We start from the raw sequence: 18,756 nt of genomic DNA, 5'->3' as shown, positions 1-18,756 counted from the left end.
GTGTGTGTGTGTGAGAGAGAGAGAGAGGAGAGGAGTTATAACTTTCTATTGTTGCGGCCCAGTACCAACAGGATAAATGCTAAGCAGGGCAGATGCAGCCACTATCTTTCTCCCAGTGTCGCAGGGTGCAATATTTGCACTTAGAGGCATTGTGGTGAAATTAAGATGGCAATTTTTTTATAATAAAAAATCTATTTATTTAAAAGCATCTATAAAACTGCTTAATATTTTAAAGAACTCTGAGGTGTACAAATTAGTATAAAGGCATATAAAAACAAATTAAAGCAGGAAATTCAGAGAATTAAAACAAATTAAAACAGGTTCTGCCTTATGGGACAGGGAAACCCTGGGCAAAAAGGCATGTCTTTACAAGATGTCTGAAGCAACTGATGATTGCTGCTTCACTTATGGCAGAGGGAAGGTCATGCCACAGTACAGGGGCAATAGCAGAAAATGGACAAAAATGTCACCGCCTTGCATTATTCTGCAGGATGAGGTATCATGGGCAGACTTTCCCCAGATGGTCTAAGTGATATTACAGGTTTATACAAGAGAAGGCAGTCTTTCGGGTAACCTGGTCCTGAGTGGTTGCAACCACCCAATTCAGCACTTCTCATATTAATGCTGGACCATTTAAAAAAGAATGTAGAAAAAGTAGAAATAAAAACAATACTGCTGCCGTCACTGCTGGGTAAGCTTGTGGGAGGGGAACAGTTCCTTATCCTCCTTTTATGTGATCCCAGCTGTTAGCCTGCTACCAAACTGTTCCCTTATCTTCTTCCCTATATCTTGCTTCCCTGTCCACTTCTGGAGTTTGGGAGTCACCTGTAGTTGAAAAGCCAGGGACAGGAGCCTTGCTAGAAGAAAATGTGGCAACCCTAAAAGGAAGGCTTGCCAAACAGTTTTTATTGTCAGGGCCACAGCTGCTGTTTCAGGGTTTCTGAAGCAATAATCCTAATGAGAAGGGGGCTTCAGCCCATGCTGACCCTATCAGATCAGATGAACGACCCACTGGGTGGGGTGGAAGAGAATGTCTCTGCCTTTCCCCAGCGTGCTCTTCTGTCATTTTTGTGCTACGGAGGTGAAACAGAAGGGAGGGAAGCCATCACTCTGGAGCAGCCTATAGGTACACTCTAGATAAGTGTTGCACATGATTCAGCCATTCCCTTTGTAATTTCCTAATTGAATTTTTGGCCCTTGCCTGTCCTGCCAATGGATAAAAGGCAGCCATTTCTCTTGATTAAATTGCAAAGAACAGAAAGAACAAAGTGTTGGCGGGGGGATGATTCCCAGGGCTATTTGAATCCCTATATGCTGAGATCCCTGATTCTGTTCACAGGAGAAATGTAGGCATAAAAATGTGAATTCATGCTGCTAAATTCTGAAAACTGTCCCAGAGTGTTGGCATGAAGTGTTCAGTCTCCATCAGTAATGACTGGGTGCAACTCCAGGCTTGCAAACACATTCTAAATCTAGACTTATAATCTTGTGGTCAAGGTTATCCAGTGCTTTTCTTCTAGGAGAAAAAGGTGCCAGTACTACGTACCCTTGAGGACCCCCAGGAAAAAAAACACGGAGGTTATCTATACTGGGATATCCTAAAAACAGCAGCAGCAGTAGTAACTGCAGTGATATGTTTTTAGGTGCTTGAAGTCTTGCTAACAGAAGGCTGGCTAAAGCCACTTAGAGCAAAGGTGGGTAAGCTATATGCAACATCTGCTTTTTATCTGGTCCCTGAGCTGTCCGGGACTGCACCCCTGCTATCCCAGATGTGGTGATTTGGATGTTTCTAGACATGCTAGACCAAAAGAAGCAGCTGTGTTGCTAAGGCCCTGTTAAGTGAGAAACAGGAATGCCTTATGAGGCTAGTTGCCTCCTGTAGGATTGCACAGCTCTCGCAATTGCTCCACATCTGGAAACCTCTGGGAGCTTCCTGACAGGTGTTTATTGTGGGGTAGGGGGAAGCCATACACTTTAAATGTATGGTGTGTATGCAGCCACAGTTCCAACAACCAAAGTGGATCATTCTAGGTTGGGAATGTAATGTGACCTGCAGGTTGAAAAGACACTTGATTACCGGTAAATCATGATATATTTTAATAGCAAACACAGTTCTCTCAGTGCCAGCCCTTATGTAGCCAAAACCACACAATGCCTACACATGAGGGAGATATCAGTAGGCTTGGCACAGGCCCAAGGTTTGCAGAAGTACAAAAACAATTTAGGGGGAAAACCTAAAAGAGGTGGGGATTGCAAAACAAGTCAATGAGCATGATACCAGTGGGTATCAAATGTTGTCTGACTGTTGGCAGGAAAAACAGAAATGGGTGGAATGGAGTAAATGGAAACCTGAACAGGAGTACTCCTTACTGTAACATTTTGTTGCAGGACCCATTTGTAACTCATAAATAGTAATGCATACTAAGACTGTTGCAGAGCTTTGTGGTTTTGTATAATGTAGAGAACTATAACCTGAGATGCAGAAATGCAAAAGACAGAACTAATGTTACCTGAAATCTTAGGAAAACTTTAAAATGATTTTTTTCACCTAAAACTGATTTTAAAAAATCTCTCATGCCCTCCTCTTCCTTCATGGCATCTGATTTTAACTTGGAGTATTAGCCTGCCAAATAATTTCCATGTTTGCAAACTCCGAGACAGACTTCTCAGCTTACAGACGATACTCTTATTTGCTATATTACACCAGTCAGACCAATTGGTCAGACCAAGTTACCTTGACAGCTCTACTCTAAAGCAACTGTGCTCTAAACTGTGCTTTTCCAAAAGTAAAGATTAAACTCAGTGAAGTCTGCTACATTGTATAAACCTAGATGATAATAAGAAGATGCACCCAAATCCATGGAAGCAGGCTTCTGCAAATGAACCACCTTTTGAAATATGTCCTGCATGTATAGGAATACATTGTACAAGTGCTGTTGCTGGATTTCTGTGTCCAGAGCCCAGGTCTGCACGAGTGGCTCCCTTTGCTGAATTGGGATCATAGGCTCAAAGAAGCAGACAGCAAAGCCAGCTCTGATAGTGCCAGTTGCCTCATTTTGGGGGGTAGGGGGCTACATCTAGAACAGGTGACCAATGCTTTCAAAACTGGCAGCATCAAACCATCTCCCAAGTGACCATGTACGGCCAGATCTTTATGCAAAGCCCAATTCTACACACAAGCCTCTTTGGAATGTAGGCACAATATTTTCCTAATGGTTAGTAGGAAATGGTCTTTAATAGACTACAGAGCAACAGGACTGTGGTGGTTCAGAACATCAAAAGAAAAATTCTACTGACACATCCCTGCAGTACTAGCAGTTCTTTTTGAAAGGCTGTCCCCAGTGTGATGTATTGGTCAGGTCAGACGCTGCTTGGCTGATAGAGTCTAATGTGATCACAGCAGGAGCTGCTTAGGCTTCAAGGCCATGTCATTTCAATTAGAAAGGTGAAAAATAAAACATTTGTGTGACTAGGGTGACCATAGCAAACCACAGAAATGGTGCCTGCTTCACAGGCACACTAAATCAAGAGAAGTTACAATTTATCCTCAAATTACTGTAATAGTAAACATATTTCTCTAGAATAATTCAGAACCAGCAAAGCGGCTGTTAAAGGATCGCATATGTTTTGGATTTAGTATTGTTGACAGTTGACAGTATTGTTGACAGAATTCATGCGATAGTTTAGAAAGTCTGGACAATAGTTGTGGCTAGACAATGGGGACAGAGTATTGCCAGCACATAACTCAGGTGCTCAAAAGTTTGCACTGGTTTGCACCTTACACTACTGGGTCAGGTTAAAAGTTATTATATTAATTTACAAGGCCCTTAACAACTTAGGTCCAGGGTACCTTAAGGATGGCCTGATCCCTTATATCCCTGCTTGATCACCAAGGGCTTTGGCAGAGTCATTGTTAGTGGTTCTCCACAGCCCGGATGCATAGTTTGCATCAGCAAGGAGTTGATGCAAAGAGCCAGTGTGGTGTAGTGGTTAAGAGTGTTAGATTCGTAATCTTGGGAACCAGGTTCGCGTCTCCGCTCCTCCACATGCAGCTGCTGACCTTGGGCTAGTCACATTTCTCTGAAGTCTCTCAGCCCCACTCACCTCACAGAGTTGTTGTGGGGGAGGAAGGGAAAGGAGAATGTTAGCCGCTTTGAGACTCCTTCGGGTAGTGATAAAGCGGGATATCAAATCCAAATCCTTCTTCTACTGTTGAAATGAATCCTTTATATAGTTTGCATGGTTTGGAAGTGCTTGTTTTAAAGGAATTCACTAGTGGAGAATGAATGCAAAAGGGAACATTTTGCCTATGCAAAAAAGCACAAATAATCTTTAATAAAAATAGGGGTGGGAATATAAATGTTTCAATGTTAGCTCCACTGTGTGGACACTAAAAAATCTGCATACATGAAGAGCACTCATCTCACATTAAACACTTGCATGGAATTAAGCACTAACATTTAACATTCTTCTCCATTCAGCTTTTACACCACTAGCAATTATTAGAACAGCCCTAATCTCTGAGTACTTTTTGCTTTCTGTTATTTCTGCCTATGTTTACAGACAGCATAGGTATTCCCCCCTGCCCCCATTCTTAATAGTCTCACACAATCTCATTTCTGGGATATAAATTATATAAAAGGTAAATATGATTGTGCATGATGCGCAAAAAGTGGGCAGAGCAAAGTTTCTCTCTCACACATTATACTAGAACCTGGGACCTTCCAATGAAGCTAAATATTGAAATACTCAGGTCAAACAAAAATAACTACTGCTCCCAGCAAATGGCTGAACTATAATCTCACTCCCAGTAGTCAGTGGACTACTGTGTCAGAGGTACCATGCCTCTGACAAATATATTGTTGGGCAACACAAGTGGGGATAATGTTATTGCACCCTGGTCCTCCTTGAGGCCTTGCCATAAGCATCTATATGTGTATAGATTAAATTTTATCAATGTTTAATTGCTTTTTAGATTTCCCCCTATGTTTCCAGCAGTTCATATTTTTATCTGTAAGCCACCTTGAGTCCCATCAAGGAAAAAGGCAGGGCATAAACAAATATATAATCATAATAATCTAACTCGCCACTGTAAGAACAGAGTGCTAGATGGGCCTTTGGCCTGACCTAGAAGGGCTCCCACTAGGGGGAAGAATATGTAGTTATTTCAATTACTTAGTATCCATAAGGTATAGCTTGCGGGCTGAGAGAACAGCAAATCCAAGAGGCGACAGGATTTGTTTAGTCGAAAGCTGCAGTCTGATGTACATGCCCCGGAGAAATACCTATTGATCGCATCGAACTGAGCTACATATGTCACATTAAGCGGCTCGACAACTCTCTCCCTCAACCTCGTCAACTCGCTGACGCCATAAACCACGAGAGCAAGTCGTGAAGCATTCTGGGAAATGTAGTCGCTTTCGCGCCCCTGTCTATTCGATCGCGCTCGGCCCTTCGTGGCAGAAAACACTACATTTCCCGGTCGTCCTTGTGCAAAAACATCCCTCTTCATGGCTCTCGGTTTTTCCTGTACCGCGTTGCATGTTGGTACCGGTAGTCTTTTAATCACCGGGATCCCTATTCTACAAGACCTGACTTCCTGGGCGGAGGATACTACATTTACCGTGTGCCTCAGCCCGCCGCGCTTGCGCCGTGTGCATGGAAGGAGGGGAGGGGAAAGGCCGTTACGTTGCGGGCAACGGCCAGGGCAGTGAAGCGGCAGTCAGTGTTGGTGCCGGAGGCTTCCGCGTTCACTGTTGGGGCTGGTGCGCCGCGTCAGGACGAAGGGCGGCTTCTGTCAGGCTCTGTCCGTTACGGTGGGGAGGGGAGAGGGGGCATGAAGCTGTGAGGGGCCGCGAGCCGAAGGGAGCGGGGAAGGAGAGCGGCCGCAGGCAGGCGAGAGGAAGAGGAGGAGGAGGCGCGGAGCGATGTCTCAGCCGCCTCAGCAACATCCGCCTCAGCAGGAGCAGCAGCCGGTAGCCGCGCCGGTCTCGAAGAAGAGGGACCGGAGGATCTTCTCGGGGACTTGCCCGGATCCCAAGTGCCAGGCGCGGCTGTTCTTCCCGGCGCACGGGCCTCTGAGCAGCGGGAGCATCGAGTGCACGGACTGCGGGCAGCGCCATGAGCAGCGGCAACTGCTGGCGGTGGAGGAGGTGACGGACCCGGACTTGGTGCTGCACAACTTGCTGCGGAACGCGCTGCTGGGGGTGAGCGGGGCGGGGCCCCCCAGGAAGAACACCGAGTTGGTGAAAGTCATGGGCCTGTCCAACTACCACTGCAAGCTGCTGTCTCCCATCTTGGCCCGCTACGGCATGGACAAGCAGACGGGCAAGGCCAAGCTCCTGACCGAGATGAACCAGGGGGACATCTTTGACTGCGCTCTTCTGGGCGACCGTGCCTTCCTCATTGAGCCTGAGCATGTCGACACGGTAGGGTATGGCAAAGACCGCTCCGGCAGCCTTCTCTACTTGCACGACACCTTGGAGGATATCAAGAAGGCCAACAACAGCCAGGAGTGCCTAATCCCGGTCCACGTGGATGGGGATGGCCATTGCTTGGTGCACGCGATCTCCCGGGCGCTGGTGGGCAGGGAGCTGTTCTGGCACGCTTTGCGGGAGAATCTCAAGAAGCACTTTAGGGAGAATCTCAGCCGCTACAAAGCTCTCTTTCATGACTTCATTGATGCGGCAGAATGGGAAGACATCATAAACGAATGTGATCCTTTGTTTGTTCCCCCAGAGGGTGTACCAATGGGCCTTCGAAACATCCACATATTTGGATTGGCCAATGTACTGCACCGGCCCATCATCCTCTTGGATTCCCTGAGCGGAATGCGTAGTTCAGGAGACTACTCTGCCACTTTTCTACCTGGATTGATACCAGAAGAAAAATGCATGGGAAAAGATGGCATGTTGAACAAACCTCTCTGTATTGCCTGGAGTAGTTCTGGCCGTAACCATTATATTCCTCTGGTTGGGATAAAAGGTGCTGCTTTGCCTCAATTGCCTATGAAATTACTTCCTAAAGCTTGGGGAGTACCTCAGGACCTTATTAAAAAATACATCAAATTGGAAGATGATGGTAGTTGTGTGATTGGGGGTGACAGAAGTTTGCAAGACAAATATTTGATGAGGTTGGTTGCTGCCATGGAAGAGGTTTTCATGGATAAGCATGGCATTCATCCCAGTTTAGTAGCTGATGTACATCAGTATTTCTATAGAAGGACTGGTGTAATAGGAGTTCAGCCTGAAGATGTCACAGCAGCTGCTAAAAAGGCAGTGGTGGACAACCGCCTTCACAAGTGTCTCATTTGTGGTGCCCTTTCAGAACTTCATGTTGCTCCTGAATGGTTGGCTCCCGGAGGGAAACTGTATAATCTGGCAAAAAGTACCCATGGCCAGCTAAGGCCTGATAAAAATTATAGTTTCCCTCTTAACAATTTGGTATGTGCCTATAATCCAGTTAAGGATGTACTTGTACCTGATTATAACTTGAGTAATTTGACTGTCTGTAACTGGTGCCATGGAACATTGGTGCGTCGTGTCAGAAATGATGGTTCTGTTGTGTATTTGGATGGGGACAGAACTAATACCAGATCGACAGGTGGTAAATGTGGTTGTGGATTCAAGCATTATTGGGAAGATAAGGAGTATGACAATCTCCCTGAAGCTTTCCCAATTACTCTAGAGTGGGGTGGGAGAGTGGTGAGAGAGACGGTATACTGGTTTCAGTATGAAAGTGATCCTTCTCTAAACAGCAATGTGTACGATGTTGCAATGAAACTTGTTACCAAGCATTTTCCTGGAGAATTTGGCAGTGAGATTCTTGTCCAGAAAGTTGTCAATACCATTCTACATCAAACAGCCAAAAAGAACCCTGATGATTATACACCTGTAAACATTGATGGTGCTCATGCCCGAAGAGTTGATGATGTGCAGCAAGGACAAGACTTGGAATCTCAACTTCCAACCAAAATTATTCTTACTGGTCAGAAAACAAAAACATTGCACAGGGAAGAGCTAAATATGAGTAAAACTGAAAGAACTATTCAGCAAAACATTGCAGAACAGGCACCTATAATGCAGAAACGCAAAACAGAAAAATTGAAACAAGCACAAAAAGTGCCACCTAGAACATCTTCCACAGGTTCTGTTCCTGATGGGCCATCTTCTGCACCTGCTACACCTACAAAGACTCCTTATTCCCCAACATCTACAAAAGAGAAGAAAATACGCATAACAACAAATGATGGGCGGCAGGCCATGCTCACTTTGAAATCCACAACCACATTTCTAGAACTGCAAGAAAGCATCGCTAGAGAATTTAATATTCCTCCCCATTTGCAATGTATTCGAGTTGGCTTTCCTCCCAAAGAGCTTTTGCCACCCAAAGAAGGGCAGGAAAATGAACCTGTTCCTCTACTGCATGGTGACAGAGTAACTATAGAGATTCTCAAAGGCAAGGAGGAGAGCAGCCAGACCGCTTCAGTTCACTCGGCCCATGCTGTGAAACTTGATGATGTTGCTGTTACTAGTAAAATTGCTTCCAAGGAAATCCAAGAACAAATCGACAAGGAAATGTACTCTCTGTGTCTTCTAGCAACATTTATGGGTAAGGAAAAGACTTTTTTCACTTTTCAAAGAGTAGAGATATGTCTAACTCTGAATTTTATAAAGCTAGAAATCCATACATGATCTGACCAACTATTAGATAAATACAAGTTGGTGTCATAATTCATAGAATCATAGCTAGAAAGGATCCCAAGGGTCATCTAGCCCAACCCCCTGCAATGCAGGAATCTTAACACACGGTCAGTCCTCTAATTTGAAACCATACCAAACCCTGCTAAGCTTTGGAAATGTGCTAGTAGTTTTATTGCTGCACAACTGTTCCTCCTTTTTAAAAATAATGAAACTACTTTTTTTTTAAAAAAAGTACCTGTAACTACTGTTTCAGCCAGGGGTGAGAACTTGTGGCCCTTTAGACTTGCCTCTGCCAACGTGGCCAGTGATGGGAATGATAGTTCAGCAACATTTAGAAAACAGCAGATTCCCCAAACTTTGTTTTAGGGGTATTTGAAAGCCACTTTTCTCCTCTCCCAGCTTTATCTTATGTCTTCATTTGTGTAATGTTGTGCTCTGATAACTGGACTTTTCTCAGTATTCCTAATTTTTCCTCATGAGGAAATTTAATATTCTAGTAACTAGCTAGAGTTTTTGTGTGTCAGGATTCTCACTTGCTTCCTCATTTGCTTCCTTTGCTATAAATACTATACTTAAAGCATATATATGAAGCTGTGAAATATTTACTGCAACACCTCATCTCACTTCCTGTCTTAATTTAAAGCATAACAGGGTTTTGGTGAAGTAAAACAAACTTAAAAGCAGAACTGCTTGTCCAGAGAGTATATATAATATACATATTTCTGCTATTCAGCCAGCTCTATGGAAGGTTATATTTTAAGAAACCTTTTAAACCAAATTAATTGGCACTGTTGCAAATAAAATCAACGTATTGCAGTCTTTGACATTAACTTGCAGGGTGCATGACATCAAAAGTATTGCTTGGTTTCCAGTCAGCTGAGGCATTTTTTTAAAAAGCCCCCCCCCCCCATATAAAACTCCTGTGATAATTGCAGAATGGCGTAACATTTGCACAGTGCCATGAATGTTTTTGGCACTCGCAGTTGCATTATCTGTGCTGCTTTGAAAATTAGGCTTGTGTGTTAAGGCACTAAAAATAAAATGATGGAAATGACTGTTCAAAAGAAAATGGAAGTTTCTGTGTGTAACTTTATGAACGAAACTGAGTAGAAACTATGAAACAAAAGTGAAACTGGCAACTTTACTTCTTTTAACTGAGAACAAACCTTATGAAGTGTTGTGGTCATATGACTTTTGTTATTCAGAGAAAAATATCTCTTCAGCTGTAACCATTTCTTAACAACCACGTCTTTCCTAGTAGTTCTTGTTCTCATCTGAGTATGAAGTATAAAGGTAGTATCTAAAAGAGATTGTGGCTGCATGCATGTCAGGAAGCCTTTTAAGAAAAGAATATAGTGGTACCTCAGTTTAAGAACAGTCCTGTTTACGAATGATTTGGTTTACGAACTCCGCAAAACCAGAACTAGTGACCTGGTTTGTGAACTTTACCTCAGTCTAAGAACGGAATCCGAACGGTGGAAGGACACTGGTGGCAGGAGGCCTCATTACGGACAGCGCGCCTCCGTTTAAGAACGGTTTTAGTTTAAGAACGGACTTCCAGAATGGTTTAAGTTCATAAACCGAGATACCACTGTATTTAGCACTGGGGAAAAAGTCTGAAACAAAACTGTGGGTTACCTCATGTTCATGCAAGGGGGCTGGTTGGGAGGAAACATTGCATGGCAGAAAGGAGATGGGAAGGTAGGCGTTTTAGGATTAAACAAGACAAGCACACATACTATGTGAAGAGTAGTCAGGGTGAAGTTGGAACCTTTGTAGCAATTGCCTATTATTTCTATGGAAGAACTGTCTCATACTTGGAGGACTGTAACCTTGTTCAAACAAGCATGAATTGTTGTTATGAAAAAATGCTCGCTTGACCCTTGGAACTGCATTCTTCAACTCCCCTCCCTCTGCATGCAAAGAGGAGATTAAAAGTTTTCCCTTTTGAATTAACAACAGTTCCTCATAGTGTCCAAACAGAACAAGTCATGGTTCTCTATCTGTGATTGGCTAAAACAAATAGGATATCAAACCACTTCTTAAAATCCTGGTTTATTAACTGCTACAGTTAGAACAAGCCCCGGTTCTGAGAGTTAAGTTAATGTAGCTTGAGTTTTCTATTAAGGTATATTGGCAGAGTACTATTCTCTTTCATTGATGCTTAAAATCAAGGTTGTCTTGTATTCCTCCAAGTACCCAAGTACTCCTATACATTCAGTAAAATGTGTGTAGCTAAATGCTGTGTTGCTAATACTTTGTCATGTATGAAATGGCCCTTAGGTTCCCAGGGAAACTAAAAGAGTGACTCCTATTGAGATGTGATGACCGGGGAAGGGAGGCGGGAACCAGGGGAAGAGACTATTCCCCCCCCCCCCATTCTTTCTCTGGACCTTCATATCTCTAGCATGCTTTCCATTTGCCTTCATTGTAATATTGAAAGTGGGACCTGAAAACTTTATCTTTAAATAAAATTTTGTGTGTCTTCACATGTTACAGTATAGCTGAAGTATCACCATCCTGACTCCTCTAGAAGATGGTAGAACTCAACTGCGGTCTTGATTTCTTGGTTATGCTAGAATGTGGTAGAAAGTTGGAAGACTTTAGTGACATGCTGGGAACAGGCATTTGTATTTATATATAAATGAAGTTCATATTTTCCCACCAATTATAATTATGCTAGTTAACTAACCCTTTTTTCTGTTCCACAGGAGAAGATGTCTGGTCTTATGCAAAAGGACTTCCTCACTTGTTCCATCAGGGTGGTGTGTTCTACAATATAATGAAGAAAACAATGGGTATGATTTCTAACTATGTGCTTGTGTATATCATGGTTTTTAAGAGAAAATTATTGGGAAGCTTTAATTTCGTGTACATATGTATACATATAGTGGGGAGGGTGTTGCAACCATGCCATGTGTACCCCAAACAAGAAGGCAAATCAGGGTGAGACTCTGTCTGTTCAGGGCAGACTCTGTTGTTCCCTAGTTTGATTTTGCCATTAACAAGTTGTGTCAGGGCAGATCAGGGAGTTCTCATACTGCAAGTAGCTCTGTTACTTTCGTTTTTCCAGAAAGTTCAATACCATGCACAACATCTCCTTTGTTGTTTTCTTTTCTCAAAATCGAAACCAAACTGACTGAGGAAACACCCAGAGCTCAAGAGGGGAGATATGGAGAGGTGGGAGGATTTTCTGTTTTGACGGACAAGTCTAGCTTTTAATCACAATTTCACTCCCTCAAAAGGAGAGAACAATACATACAATTTGTATGCAATTCTGCTAGAAAATAAAACACTCTTAAAAAACCTCAACAACTTAAATGTTTCCTGGCACGAAGTCCACTGGTTGGGTCTGCCTGAACTTTGGCAAGCTTAATCCACTCTGGATGAGCTCCTTTGTCTGCAAATTACACCCACTTATATGAAAAGGGGGGGAAATATAGCTATTTTTTTAAATTCCCCTTTATAGTTATGGGAATAAAACAGCTTCAGGTTTAACAGATCAGATTCAACCTGAATAGCAAATCAAATCAGAATGACACAGAGCAGCTCAAACAGAGGAGGATGCTTTAGAATGCTACAGATACAAAGCCATTGATGTGATTGCGGCACACACTTGCTATAGTAGAGAGAAATGTATAATGCTTCAGGCTTTAAAGGAAATTGACAGAGTGGGTAAAGGTCTGTAAGGACTTCTAAATTAGTGGTACTGTTGTCACAATAGTTTTTCTTGTCTTCTTGAACTAAATTGTGTGCACGCTCATTTTCTTGATTGAGGAACAAAATGTGTTATAAGCCAAAGTCAAGAACTGAAAAGGAGAATGTGATACAATTAATCCTGAAACATAGAGCTTCAATCTAACTAGCTGCATTTGCTGGTCTCATTGTGCAGCAGGTCATTCCACTCCACCCTTTTACTTCTGTAGTTCAGAGAACTTTTCAGAATGACATACAGTGGCTCAGTTTGCACATCACATTAAGTTAAACCATGGTTTATTTTAAACTATAATGTGAATGAGCAGAATTCCCAGGGCACTTCTCACCTGCTGCTGCTGTGCCACTGACAAAACAATCCAGAGCCTAGCTTGTCATGTCTTCTGAACATGGGCTCATGGTTTGCTCCAAACAAAACACAAGTGGTAACCCAAGGTTTATTTTTAGGTTACTCCATGTGTTTTGTTTGAAAGAAACAATCTCAGACTTGAGTTCAGAGGATACAAAAAGGCAGGATCTCGATTGTTTTGTCTGCAGCACAGCTATGGAGAAAGACTGCTGCAGGAATTTTTTATCACTATGCACCAGTCCAATGCTTGTTCACCTTACAGTTTAAAGTCTTTGTTTATATTATGCTTTTCCTTCCATCAAGTCAGAATTGTGACAAAGCCTCAGAATTCATTCTCTGTGTGTATCCACCCCTTTCCACTGCCTTTTATTTTATTTTTTATTTCCCCCAAACCCATAAAGCTGAACACGCATAAATTGCAGGCTTACTGTACAATGTAATATGTTAATCAGAGTGCAGGATGTCAGGTGATTCAAACTTCCAGCTTCAAGCAGAATCTTATCTCCAGTCTTTGTGCTGTGGTCCAATAGTGTTAAGATCAGAGATAATTTATTATTAAATTTATTATATTTCTCTGCTGCTTTTTACTCACACATCACAAAGTGGCTTACATACAATAAATAGCAATAACATAATAGAACATCACAATTAAAACATAAATCATATAAAATAATTAACAAATCATGAGTAAAAGCAACCATCTTCTATAAAACGCTATTAACAGAACAACTTTAAAAATAGACACAAGCACAACCACAAGATAAAAAAAATGTGTCTGCACTTTGACAATTTACTATAAAAAGCAGGCAAAGGTTTATCTTCAATCTTAGTACTAAGCATCATAGTGTTAGGATCTAGGCTTGGAGAAAACAAATCTTGCTATTTGATGTCATATACCAATTGACTGACAGTTGGGTGTGGTTTGCCTAAAATGGCCTTGCAGGCCACATTCAGGGGCCTGGCAAGCCTAGTTAAGCCCATGGGCCAGCAGTTCTTCACTGCTGTTAACAGTGTTTCTACCAAATTCTGCCTCCTGCCAACCTAGCAGTTTGAAAGCACGTCAAAGTGCAAGTAGATAAATAGGTACTGCTCCAGCGGGAAGGTAAACGGCGTTTCTGTGTGCTGCTCTGGTTCGCCAGAAGCAGCTTAGTCATGCTGGCCACATGACCCGGAAGCTGTACACTGGCTCCCTCGGCCAGTAAAGCAAGATGAGTGCCGCAACCCCAGAGTCATTCACGACTGGACCCAACAGTCAGGGGTCCCTTTACCTTACCAAATTCTGCCACTTTGGTTACTTAAGGTACCTGATGACTTGCAGAAGATATTTTGCAATATTAAAATGGAAATAATGGAATGTAATATACATGGCAATCTTTTATTACATTTCAGTGGATGTATCTAAAGACGGCTTTCTCCTGTATAGTCATTATTTAAACTTCAGACTCTTGTTTTTCTTACAAATGTGCTCTAAATCAGAAGAGCAGGTAACAAGGATTGTATCTAGTGTAGTGACAAATGTATAATTGACCTATTCAGACTACATTGAATAGTTCCAATTCAAGTTTTTACAACCTTTTGTTGAAGATAATGAGAGAGAACTAAAGAGAAAGGATAAAAGTAGTGTTTACTGCTTAAGTCTTTTGTTATGGCATTTACTGCCCAAAGCAGCCTGTCTTTTAATGTCCCCTTTCACTTTTAGAAATCTGCTCTATAGCTCCATTCCAGAGGGCATTTGCTTTTCCAGAACTTGATTTTAGATGTAGCAGCTGTGTGTTTAACTTAAGAAATATATATTTTATCTACCATGATGTTTATATGTAACATCCAGGAGCAGTAGCAGTATTCCAATGTGCCATTGGGTAGAGTCTGTTACATTCATGTTTTGCTTCTGGATTTCCTAAAAACATCTGGTTGGCCATTGTGGAAAAAATGATGCTGGATTAGATGGTCCTTTAGGGTCTGACCCAACAGGTCTGCTCTCTTACGTTTTTGTTTTTTCCTTAGTTTTTGGGGTTTTTTTAGTGCTATATGGGTTGTGTCTGAATCAGAGGGTGACTCAGCAAAATTAATTGACATGACTGACTAACTAGGTCCAGTAATTTCAGTGGGGCCACTCTGAGTTGAACATAGTTGGATACAACCTTTTGTGCTTATAATGTGACCCTGGTATGCTTTGTTATCTGCTTCACAGCCATCATTAAGAAGCAATATATAAACTTAAAAATATCTCTTTCCCCTTTCTGTAGGTCTGGCTGATGGTAGGCATTGTACTTTTCCACACTTGCCTGGTAAGACCTTTGTGTACAATGCAGCAGAAGATAGAGTGGAACTTTGTGTGGATGTTGCTGGGCATTTTCCTGTGGGCGCCGATGTTGAAGACTTGGTTAAGGAGGCCCTAAGCCAAGTGCGAGCAGAAGCTTCTTCAAGAAGCCGGGAAGCAAGTCCTTCACATGGACTCCTAAAGTTAGGTAGCGGTGGCGTAGTTAAAAAGAAGTCAGAGCAACTTCACAATATAACAGCGTTTCAAGGGAAAGGCCATTCATTAGGAAGTGCAGCTGGTAGCCAATCACTTCATCAAAGAGCTAGGGAAGCTCCGCTGTTAAGAAAGCAAAGCACAAGCACAGACTTCAGTCCAAGTTCTGCTAAATCTGAGTCTTCAGTGTACACAGGTGATTCTGGAAACAGTGAGCTAATACGGATAGCTCCTGGAGTAGGAACCATGAGAGACAGCAGGCAGCTTGATCCTAATTTGATTGAGGCACAACGGAAAAAATTGCAGGAAATGGTTTCTTCGATTCAGGCTTCAATGGACAGACACATGCGGGATCAGAATACAGAGCAGTCGGCGACACAAGACTTCTCTCAAAGGAAACTGGAAGCCGCAAGTCCATCTATTAAAACAAGGAGCCCTCAGACTGGTTTGTCTGAATCCTTTTCTTTATCAAGTGGCAGCGGACATCTGAATGCAGAAACAACTGACAGTAACATGTCAAATGCAGTGGGAACAACATTCTCCACAAGATCAAAAGCACAGAAGGGAAATTCTGTGGAAGAGCCTGAAGAGATGGATAGTCAAGATGCAGAAATCACTAATACATTTGAGCCAATGGATCATTCATGAATAGTTAACAACTGATAAAATACAAGAGATTACTGTGCAAATGTAATGTTTGTTGGCTGGGCCACATAAGATTAGTAATTGAATCTTGTATGTTTCAAAGATTATATCTTACTCATTGCATGATAGCAAGTGTGTGATAGACAATAGCTTTTAATATGCCATTTTGCTGCCCAGGTTAGCTCTCAGTTACCTGTAAATTAGTTATTAGAATATGCACTGGGATGAATATCTGCTGTAGATGTGGGTTCTTTTTTTGTAATTTTATTTCTGTTAAAGTCTTAATCCTCCAGCCCATGTGAAATCATTATGTTTCAAAGATTAATATGTGAAAAGAAAATCTGACAAATGTAGTGTGTTGGTTGCAGCATACAGAGGCATTCCCTTAGATCTGAACACTTTGCATCCATTTAGATTTTCAGGTTTCTCAAAAACCCACATATATTTATTGAGATCTCTTTAAAAGTTGTACATTTAAAGAATGATAGGGCAAAGTGCTATATAGTATAAGATGAATCTAAAGCAAAGGTGATGCAGCAATGCATGGCGGACTGAGCCAGCACAGCTTTTTCATTGCCCTGTTGGCTAATGATTGCATGTTTAATTTTGAGTTGGTAAAGTACTATCGTGTGCTTTACATTGCAAAGGCAGTAGTATGCAAGTATTTTAAGAAACTGCAGCAGGCTAATAAGGAATTGCTTTTTGTGCAGGAAGATTTTGAAAAATAACAGTTGGTTATCAGTGCTGGCTATTAACACTTTCTAAGCATGTTGGATTAATGGAATTTAACAGAAGTTTCATCAGATTTTCAGCGATATAGTAACAGTTTCTTTTTGACTCCCTGAAATGGGAAATCCTTAGTGTTTCACTTTTATGCAAGTCTTCATGCATCACGTTGATTAAACTGTCATCCACTTAAACAGCATATTCATCAGATCTACAGTGCTATTTTTTACTAAGCAGCCATAGTATTTGCTCCGTAAAGATAGAATATTTATCTTGATACTGATGTTGCACTTTTGCCTCTTTGCTTATTTCTATTTTATGTGCATTATTACTGCTTCATCTAATGAAAATAAACTTGAAACAGTAAACGACTTATAATACAGAAGAGATACTGAAAAGAAATCTGAAGTGCTTAGTTATTGAAGCCAGTGTTTACTCAACATGCAAGTTTTACCTGGTATCCACAAATACTAAGTTTGTATTAATGTTTATATTCTGAAAATATGCTCACACTTTCTGCAGTTATAATCACACAGGAAACCTCTAAGCAATGCTATGATAAAATGTCCCAAGTAAGGGAAGGTTTATTTTTTATATGGGAAATTAACCGAAGGTAAAACTGCCTTGGTTCATTCAACTATATTAATCCATTCAAACACCCTTTTTGCTTTTCTCATTCAGGGACTAAATCTTTTGTTATTTCATGCACTGCTTACATATAAAACATACAAATACAACTTTCATAAATAAATGATTTCAAATATATAGTTTTGCTGCTTAATTTGGTCAAGAAATGAAATATGTGATGTAAATAGGGAATTCTAAAATTGATCATGCCACAGAACAGGATGCTTGAGGCGGAATATAAAAAACCACTGTAACTTCTAACAAACGCACAACCAGACTTGTGGCCATGGCCCAAAGTGTTTTCCATTTGCAAGGGATTGTGCAGGGGTGGGTGATACTGGACTTTCTGGCACAGCAATATCCCATGCCCCAGTTTAAAAGGTAGCTTTTAATATATTATGAGATGGCTTGTGAGACAAACCAGAATGTAACTACTCTTTCTCTGACCATATGGATATCTACACTGGATATCTAAATCCTGAAAATTCAGTTAACATCTCTGGCTTTTATCACATAAGCTTGGGAATTCCAGTATTTTTGGAAATATTTTTGTGGGGGATTTATAGCACAGAGCTACGGTTCCCAGGATTCTTTGGATGAGAATCATGGCCACTGCTAGCTTAAAACTGGCTTGGATTATAGGGTTGATAAACAGCCTGGTGGTTTGATATTTTTCTTCTTAGCTTGGAAATACTTTGGTGGTTTTTCATTGTGTGCAAAGGAGGATAATTGTCAGCGTCCTTAACGCAAAAATGCATGTATAAATGAGCAAGAGCTGTAAAGTTGGGAAGGCATGGGTGATTTTATAATTTAATGTGGTGTGAACTAAGAGTTAAGTACATCTTTTCTGTTCCTTGTAGAAATCCTTTCTCTTGAGGAATTGTGTTATGACTCTTCATTTTTCCCTACTCAGAAAATAAAAATACAAAGTTATTCACTTTGTATTCTTGCCCTTGTGTGATGTGTTGAAAAGGTGTTTGCAATGCTCTGTTTGTAAAATGAAAATAGTAAAGGATTAGGACAGGGCTGAGAAACCTGTGACCTTCTAGATGCCATTCAACTTAATCCACCCCAGCCAGCATGGCCAATATTCATGGAAGGCCACAGGTTTTCCCATCCTGGCTTAGGAGTGTTATGGAAAAAATACTGCTGTAGCTGTAAGTATGTTGGGGAAGGTTAACATTTAATTTTTTATATTGCAAGTGTGCAATGTAGGCTTATCTCCATCAGAGTTAATGGGATTAATGTGCACAAATAAATGGTGGTCTCATTCACTTTGATGATACATAGTTGCCACTAACGTGATATATTTCACTTAGTGAGCTTAAGCACATGCAACTAGTTACAGGATTGCAGCTTCAGCGAGTGATTGAGAGTCCTCTATAAAATGAATTTATGGAAAATCTCAGATGTGGCAAGGGGATGCCTGAAGTGCATTTCCTTTAGACATTTCAAAATTCTGTCTCTTATTATTCACCAACCGTCAGGCTTTCTGATGTGTGTGGGTCTAAAATTTGACA

At 41.4% G+C, this 18,756-nt stretch overlaps 1 protein-coding gene across 1 annotated transcript; it reads left to right on the top strand.

The window, feature by feature from the left end:
- The first annotated feature begins 4,366 nt into the window (after nt 1-4,366).
- VCPIP1 (valosin containing protein interacting protein 1) lies at nt 4,367-17,372 on the top strand. The gene is made up of 3 exons (XM_082236046.1): nt 4,367-8,610; nt 11,414-11,500; nt 15,012-17,372. Exons 1-3 carry the CDS (start codon nt 5,928-5,930, stop codon nt 15,884-15,886), a joined length of 3,645 nt encoding a protein of 1,214 aa, XP_082092172.1. The 5' UTR covers nt 4,367-5,927; the 3' UTR covers nt 15,887-17,372.
- Nucleotides 17,373-18,756: the final 1,384 nt, after the last annotated feature.

The sequence above is a fragment of the Podarcis vaucheri genome (assembly GCF_965113315.1).
Source record: "Podarcis vaucheri genome assembly, chromosome: 8".
Taxonomy (NCBI): Eukaryota; Metazoa; Chordata; class Lepidosauria; order Squamata; family Lacertidae; genus Podarcis; species Podarcis vaucheri.
The sequence above is the reverse complement of the archived record's forward strand: the minus strand, read 5'-3'. Positions and strand labels throughout refer to the sequence as shown.